Below are 8,770 nucleotides of genomic sequence, written 5' to 3'. Positions count from 1 at the left end.
TGGGATCCTCCCAGACCGGGGCGCGAACCCGGTTCCCCTGCATCGGCAGGCGGACGCGCAACCACTGCGCCACCAGGGAAGCCCCCCTCCAGGTGATTCTGATGTCTGCTCGTGTAGGGAACTACTGCTTTGGAGAAAACTGAGAAAACCCTAACACTTAAAAATTAAGTCATGGTGGAATACACCGGTTTACTCCTTTCAGACCCCTGTTCTGAGTGCTGGACATGGAATCCGGAGGGCTGAGTTCTAACGTCAGTGTCCCAGTAACTTCTCCTTGGACCCTGACCGCGGTCCAGCATCTCTGGGGCTGGCGTCCTCTGCCGGACATCGAGGCTGTAGGCCCAGGGGGTCGCTTCGCCTACTTGTCCAGGGTACCATTTCCATACCGAGGTGCTGAAGACCGAAAGGAGGCTCCACCATTCTGGCTGTGGGGCATCTCAGATGTGGGCTAATCTGGGTATTTCGTCATCAAGGTTGGGTAGCGACCCTAGTAGAAATGGTGAGGGGGCCTCCTCATGCCGGGATTGGGAGAGCCAGGGCAGCAGAAGCCGGAAGGGCCGAGGAAGGGCCGGGAAGCTCGGGTAATTGATCCTAATGTCCTGCCTCTCACTCTTCTCACTGCAGGCACCACCAAGGACCCCGAAGTGGGCCAGCCAAGGGCAAGCTGAGAAATCGTGAACAGGCTGAATATGGCCCAAGTAATTAGCTGGAAGAGGTAAGCGGGAGGGCACTGAGGAGGGACTACCACGTAGCTCCTGGGGGGGGGACCCAAGAGTCCCGGAGCCCCGAGCTCCTCCCCAGGTCCAGTCACACGTCAGGAGGCCTGTGTGTCTGCCATCTCAGGGCGGATGAAGAACCCCCAGCAAAGATGATGGGGACTGAAGAAACACACGTCTCACTGACCCCAGCCAGTCATCTGACCACTCCTGGCTTTAGTTTCTTCATGCCAAAAGGGAATATAATTGTACCTGCTTTACTGGTTTCATAGGAGCAAGGTAAAGGATAAAGTGACTGATAAGATAATGAAAAAATATCACTGAATCATTCTAAGTGGTGCTCTGAGGGCTTGGGAGAGTGAACGACCGTTCCACAATGTCTACTCAGGGCAGAGCATCCTTACCTCAAGAGTTGGGGTGCAGATGGGTGGAATCATTTGAATTACAAGAACCCACAGTGTTCCTTAATAATTCAGGAGAAAAGGAGAGCCTTGGGCCTTGGTCTTTATGCACTAATCCCACAACAAACTTGAGTTAACATTAAAATCTATCACAGAAGTGGTTAAGGAGGTCATTTTTCACGCTCAGGACAATTAGGTGGAGGGTGCCCTCCTGTCGACTGTCCTTACCTGGGTCTCCGCAGCAGCGCTGTCACCCCCCCCGGCTAGAAGTGGCTTGCTCTCCGCCGCCGCTGTGTTTTCAGCATATTCGAACGATGAACAAGTCTGAGGCGTTGGCTTGGCTTCACTCTGCATCTGGGAATTGATTTTTCCTAAATGAGGAAATGTATATGAAATCACAATCAGCTTTCTTCAACTCTTTACAAGTTTAGGGATGAGGGTAGGGGAGACAGTCAGAAATAATCCAAAGGGTCCAAACACGGTAACAGCTTGGTTTCCCAACATTCTGTCCCCTGCAAGTCTGTGGTTAACAGAAATGTCTGCATCATTACGTGTATCTCTGGAGGATGTCCACCTTGGAGACCCAAAGGCAAACTCTGCTTGGACCACTTTTCCAAAAAATGTTGACAGATTTTTCATATTAGAAAGGGTTCAGTGGGCAAACTGCTTGGGAAATGCTGATCATTCCTCCAATAGTGTTATACATCAAATAACAAACAAGTTTCTGTTCTGGAGGACTTCTCGGAGCCTTCATTATGCTAATGGGGATTTTCATAATTTCCAAAGGGAGGATGTGAACTCACAGCCCTTCCCAAACATGTTTGAGCAGGGAACCCTGATTTTCCCAGGAAACTTACGAAGGTCATTTTGAATAAGGTGGTTTGCGAACGTGCTCAGAGGCCCTTAAAGGTCTTGCTGGGCAGTCTCAAGCTCATATGTGCATATGCCTCAGCCAAGCTTTTGTTACATTGCAGGTTCTGATTCGGTAGGTCTGGAGCGGGGTCTGAGAGCTGGCATATATGACAAGCTCCCAGGGGCTGCTCTTGGCCCATGGATTACATTGTAAGTAGCCAGGGTACAATTAGCAGAGAATGATTAAAATGTCTCCGTCACCCATAATAGCAGATTAACCTGCAGAGTGTAGTCTTTCCTCATGTCAGAAAGGAGAATTGCTGTCATTATCCTCCAGCCTCAGTGACTATCAACAGGACAGGCTGTGAGAGCCTTTCAACAGCATTTTGCTTGTGAGCAGAAGTGAAGTAATTGTATTTTCATCAGCACTGGGAGGTCTGTACAGTTCCTTCCATCTTTGATACGGGGATAAGAAAATAACCAATTCAAATGCATATATTAACCAGGAATTGACTGCTCGAAACTACTTTCCTTTTGTTCCAGCTAGATCTCCATTCCGTAATGTTTAAAATGAGTAACCAATGGCCACAGAAAAGAGAAAAGCCTTGGAAAGCCAGCCCTGCCTCTGACCCGCAGGGACAACATCTTAAGGCAGACAGGAATCTTCGGGATGGATGGCACAAAAATGTCCTGCGGTGTGTTGACCTCACTCTACCGTATACGACTTATTCTTTACAACTCTTCATGACAATCTAATTAAGACACAAAACTAAGAAAACCGGTGCACTGAATATTAGCAGCAAGATCAGAACCATCTCCTTCCTATCCCCTTCTTACGAAGCAATTCAAGGCTTGCAGTTTCTACTCCATTTGTGATAATGACCGTGTTTAATCATGGAGTCTGCTCGGCAGCCTGCCGCTGAATTGAGGTCACATATGTGACCAGTCAGGCATGGAGCACATACTCTATAACTACAATTTCGCCCCTGAATCTCTGGAGGCTGTGTCATTAATTAACAATACATTTATTTCAAAAATAATATATGTCCCAGCCTTTTAAAATGTAGCCTTGGCTTGAAATAAGCAGAAGTTTGTGATGAAACATTCATGGCAGTTAGTATTACTGTATGGAGGAAGAACTCAGCCATGGGAATAACCCAATCACATGGACTCACAGATGTTTAACGAAAAGTCTTCTTTTCTAATTTCTCAGAAGCCCATGGTATAATCTCTACTTGTGGTTGCTTTCTCATCATCAAATCATAAATGAAAGTCTTTAGAATTCTAGTTCATATGCTTATGCATGTCATAAATGCAACGTGAGGCACACAGGTTAAAAATTATTTAGTGTCATCCTGAGCTGCAATAAATATTTTTAATCTTGAGGGAACAGTGAAAAAACTTTGACCCTTAGCCTGGCCCTATCTTTAATCATGAAAGCTTGTTTCCATTGACCGCAGCAAAGGATGGTACTTGTCAGTGGGAAGCCTCCCTCCATTCCGTTGTAGTTAACAGACAATCTACTGCTAATATATCGAACTACGTTTTTTATAGCTCAACGTATAAATACATTTGAACAGGACAGGAATATGTCAGAAGACATACGTTTCTGTGAGAGGGCAAACAACATTTCAGCTAAATTTATGTCTTGGGCCTAGACTGGTCTATACTCAGAGTTAAGTTTTAAAAGACAAAATCTGAAGTCTGCGTTGTATGGTTTTTTCTTTGTCAATTTATATATCCATCTACCTGTGCTAACGTGCTTGTTTCCTTTATGTGTGTGTACACTCCTAAATAATACTGAGAGTAGATGACGTTTAATCCTTGTTTTCCTTTTAAGTTTTGGTTGAGGACATAAAGGGATTTCATGCATCTACATTTCCACTGGGCAGAGGTCGCTGGCTGACCTCCTGGTGGAAATCTTTTCTGCTGCCTGTGCTCCGTTTTTGTCAGCAAGTGCGTGATTTTAGTGGGAAAGCAGTCTCATTTGGAAGGTAACAGGCCTTTCACCTGAGGAGGCTGGCTTGGGGAGGCGACTCTGAAGAGGTCGCATTCCTCTGGCAGGCACGATGGGGTCGGATGTGGAATGAACAATGGCGCTGTCTGCAGATCCCCGGCTGTCTGCAGAGGAAGGCACTTCTCGTTCAAGGGTCCGGGCTCTTATGGAAGAAGCTGCACAAAGGGCTGGCTGGAGAGACAGGAGGGGCTCGGTGTCCTCGGGGGAGTCTGCGTGGCGTGTGTACCGTCCCGCTGAGCGATTTCCTGAGTCTGGGAGTGGGAAGGTTCCAATACCGCTGTCCAGGGTCCTCATCTGGCAGTTCGTTTCTAGACAGAGTAACATAGCGAGAATTAGAGACTGCTCACATAGAAGGAGAAAAGGATCATGGGCATTTGGATCTGGTCTGGAGGAAAGGGGATACCTGGAAGGAAGACGTACTCGTAAGGGTGTAGTAAATTTCCAGGGAGTGGCATGAAACAGACATTTAATTGAACATGTTAATATTCCCTTAGCATAATACGAAGTAAGAAGGCTGACCATTACTGGCAGCAAGAGTCACGTGTACATACAAAGTACCTGGTTCTCTAGAGTTATAAGAGAAAAAGAACAGTCATCGGAGACCAAAAATTATTTTTGATCACCCTTATTTCAATTGGGAATCATATGACTTCAATCAATTAGGAAGCATTTATTAACTGAAATAAGATGAGTAATGAGCACACATAACACATAGAAGTGATGTCCTAACAAAGGCAGTTGTGCATCTCTTACACGAATTATCATCCACCAGCGGTTAACTAAGTCTCTGGCCTCTCCATTTGACCGTGAGGACAAGTAATTCACATACTGTAAGTGTCACCCCCAAAGGTACGTCACTTATCATGGGGGCTTCCTACGACTCAACTGCCATCTGAGGTCTTACAGAGAAGATCGTAGGGCCACTTTCTGTCTTTCCGTCTCCCTTCATTCAGCGACAAAGGTCATCAGAACGCTTTGGATTTCTTGTCATTCCCGGGGCTCCCACTATTCCCTAAAACAAATCAAGCTGATTTCACCATGTGTGTGGCATATTCTGCCAATTACATCTCATCTTCAAAACATTTTATATCCAAGAAAAATACAATATCTGAAAAAGAACGCTTTGGATTTCTTGTCATTCCCGGGGCTCCCACTATTCCCTAAAACAAATCAAGCTGATTTCACCATGTGTGTGGCATATTCTGCCAATTAGATCTCATCTTCAAAACATTTTATATCCAAGAAAAATACAATATCTGAAAAAACTGTTACATAATTAATTCCTGAAATGTAGTGTAGTTTATCTAAGCCAATGAGACAGCTTCCAAGATCCGCCTGTCACCCCAAAGTCTCCTGTTTACACGATAATCTTAGAGGGAAACAGCCTTAGTAAAGTTTGATTAGCATCTTATCGGTCTAGGACTGGGGAAGAGGCACAATTTAACACCGTGTTAGGCAAGGTGGAGAATATAATAGACCTACGTTGTGATCTTTGTATCAAGAGGCTCAACAGCCAACATTTCAGTGGTGCTTGGGAGTCTGGTCTCTGCTAATCACTAATTGTGTGAGCCCTCCACATAAGATCCGTAACCCCTCAAGGTCTCAGGTTCCTTATAGAGTTCCTGTGAGGATAAAGATCCGTTCACTGTGGAATCTCTTGAATTTAGAATGACCCCTAGCACACCGCAGGATAGCTGAATGAAAGAAATAATGAATGATGACATATAAAAAACACTAGGTGTATTTATTAGATTTCAGTAGATATCTGACAGGTAGTTTATCCTTAAGTACCTTTCTCGCACAATCTCATTTGATGCTCACCAATTAGTATCTGAACTTCAGAATTTGACCATTCCCCTACCCTTCTCCTCAAAACGTCTCTGCTCTGAGTACTAGAATTCTGGGAAATTCCTAATACTAAGGTGAAAACAAAGGGGTGGGGGTGGGTACAGAGTTAGCTTTTATAGGTTCTAGTAGGTTTGGTCCTTGGCTTTAGAAGCACTAGAAAGATGAAGTCCCTATCAAAAGAGAGGATTCAATCTCCAAAGGGATATTTAGTAGGAAGATACGGATAGATACCCTTTCTCCAGTATGGTGCCATTTAGCTATCTCATACGCCATCTGATCTCAAAGACTGATCATGGACTCCAGGGGCCCTGAATCACGTGGCTGTAGTCTGAGATCTTTCCCAGAACCACAAGGGCTAAGTTTTAGTTCCATTCATTTCAGGGCCTCCACCTGGTAAGCTTTCCTCTCAACCAGCTTTCGAGATTATTCATTATCTTCTCTACTCATTTTCTCCTCAATTAAGCAGACTCAATTGCTACAAAATAGCCTTTTGGAAAAACAATCAGCTGTTTGCATGGGAAGGCAATGCCAGAAAAGAAAGATCTTCTTATTTAGAATTTGGTGTCCTTTCTTCATGTTAGCCTAGACATACGACACTCCTCATATTTAACAATGTCCATCTGTTGTACCTGGGGCAATTCTAAATGTCTGAACTATTTCAGTCTCACACAGGAGTAAGTGGATCGGAATCGACCCAGTCTTCAGGGATGGGGATCAAAGATTCATGGGATGTAATACCTGTGTCAGTCCCTGCGTGCCCCAGGCTGCCTGCCATAATAATTTCCTCCCAGCATCTCCAGGATGCCTACCTCTGAACAAAAGAATGCTGAGCATGGCAACATCAGGGGTTCTTTTCCTTTTGTGAAAATGGATCATCAAGTTTGGCTGCTGCTAGGAGTTCACTGTTTTCTTTGTATCATCCCTTCATCTTCTCAACCTCAAAGGGTAAGAAGTATCATTGCCACTTACAAGTGAGAAATCATGGCTCCAAAAGGTAACTTGTCCCAGGCTATATGCTGTAAATAAAGAGCTTGGATTTGAATCCAGACTTAAATAAATACAGAGCCCAAGCTCTTAGTCACCAAGCTATACTGATTCTGCCAAAAAGTTCAGGTAAGTCCAGAAGTGGGGTCTGCCCTGTTCGCAGCCATTGAGGCAGCCCTGTGAGCTGAGAGCGCACAGAAGGGCCCCCGGCCTCTGGTCAGGGCGCCCGGCTTCCCCTATGGAACTGGTGCTGGCCCTGAATCCCAGCTGGTTCCCATGCTTCCCATCCTGAGGATGGAGTTAACAGCAGGCATTCCCGGCATCTGCACGGCTCCTGAGAACCACAATTGTCCGGTGCCTCTTCCCCCACCCTCTTGGATCGCATCCGTAGACTTCCATGCCAGCGTTTTTCTGGCGTTTATCTCATCTCTCTGGCCCTGGTGATAGGCATTGCCTGCAAGGGCAATATTTTCTTGGCTTTGTCTAAGAACTCTCTCCCCTATGGGTATTTCATGAGTTAATCCAGTCCCTGCAAATGGAGACTCAAAAAGCAAAGTAGGATTCTTGGCAACCTTTTCAGTGATTTTTCTGGGGAAAGGCCCCAGACACTAAAGCCCATGTATGTTGGCCTGGCCTGTAACACCAGGCAGGAAATAGGGCGGGGCGAAATCTGGGGTAGGAAGAAAGATAAAGGAAGTCTAACTCTGGTGCCCTTCTGAGGACACCAGCATTTTGTGGTATCTGTCCCTTTGTACTATTTTCTTTTCCCTTCCTTCCTTCCACAATATTGTCATAATCAGAAGCTATAAAACAGGAGTTCTGGTATGCCTGAGTCCTTTGATCCTCTAAGAACTGTGTGCACTGACATTAAACACAGAAATCACCTGTTATTAAGGCCACCTTTTTATTTCTAAAAATTACAGATGCCAAATGCAGTGAGTTTGAAGGACTCATTTGTAATACCTATGAAATGAGGTACGGACAATCAGGAACTCAGACACCAGATGCCAAGTTTCCCCCTCAAGCAAATTTCTCCAGAATGCATAAACCTTTGGAAATAGAGTTTATACTGAAAATGCTGACCCCTTCTTTATGTAGTTTCTTTAAGGCACTGTAAGTTTCTCACAGTTCATAAAAATATTGTAATCTGAAAAAGTGTTAGATATTGTACTTTTGAAGTCAGTTTTTTTCCTCAGGGGATTATAAGAACTCACAAAATAATTGAATGGCCGTGATAAAGATAAAGTTCAAAGGGACAAGCCAGCCTTGCATGCAGAATGAGTTGACTCAGTTCTGACCTCACAACATGCCTAAGTTCACGTTGTGCCTGTGAGAACAGCTGTCAACAGGGCCTTGCTAATGAGTTCAAGGGCTGGATCACTAGATGGAGCAGCGGGTTTCATTCTTTCAAGGTCACTAATGACTTCTCCTACCCTGATGACTTCTTGTCATCCCATTTGCCTTTTGTCTCTTAAGGTTAAGTTCTCTCACTTATCACCACCAACAAGCCCCAGATGTCTCATGGGATGACTTAGAGCAGCGCTTCCCAGTCCTTTTAAAGTTCTGGCACACACAGGACATACCCACATACAGCTCACTGAGGAACACACCAGCTGCCCCAGGACCCCCGGCTACCTGAGAGCTGAGGGCTCCACATCTCAGCACACCTGGGGTCCGTTCAGGGCACGTCAACACGGTAGGGAATCTCTTCCTTACAGAATGGCCTCGGGACCTTCTTTTCCTGTCACCTTGGATGCTTTATCTTGCATACCTCCAGTAGGAAAGGAGCAGGACAGCTCTGTAGTCTGTTAGCAGCCGACAGGAGAATTTTTCGGTCCTTCTTTTTGGGAAAGAATGCTGAGAGTGTTTGTGGTAGGAATACTGTCTGGCCTCAGAGCTCCAGTCAAGAGGGATTTATTGTGCCTCAGCGGGGGGGGGGGGATGAGTCAGCG

The 8,770-nt window shown here is 45.4% G+C and overlaps 1 protein-coding gene across 10 annotated transcripts in view; it reads right to left on the bottom strand.

Annotated features, from left to right (window-relative positions):
* Positions 1–8,770, bottom strand: part of NCKAP5 (NCK associated protein 5) — a 1,103,171-nt gene that overhangs the window by 49,974 nt on the left and 1,044,427 nt on the right. For 9 of the 10 annotated variants that reach the window (XM_055087128.1, XM_024114998.3, XM_055087144.1 and 6 more), the window contains 2 exons: positions 3,980–4,294; positions 1,346–1,488 (listed from right to left, as the gene is read on the bottom strand). In XM_055087128.1, coding sequence (XP_054943103.1) covers positions 1,346–1,488; positions 3,980–4,294 — 458 coding nt within the window. Of the gene's footprint in view, positions 1–1,345; positions 1,489–3,979; positions 4,295–8,770 lie in introns of those variants that run through there. The other variant, XM_055087138.1, reaches the window with a different exon arrangement.

This window comes from Physeter macrocephalus, chromosome 2, assembly GCF_002837175.3.
Source record: "Physeter macrocephalus isolate SW-GA chromosome 2, ASM283717v5, whole genome shotgun sequence".
In the NCBI taxonomy this organism is placed as follows: domain Eukaryota; kingdom Metazoa; phylum Chordata; class Mammalia; order Artiodactyla; family Physeteridae; genus Physeter; species Physeter macrocephalus.
The sequence above is the reverse complement of the archived record's forward strand: the minus strand, read 5'-3'. Positions and strand labels throughout refer to the sequence as shown.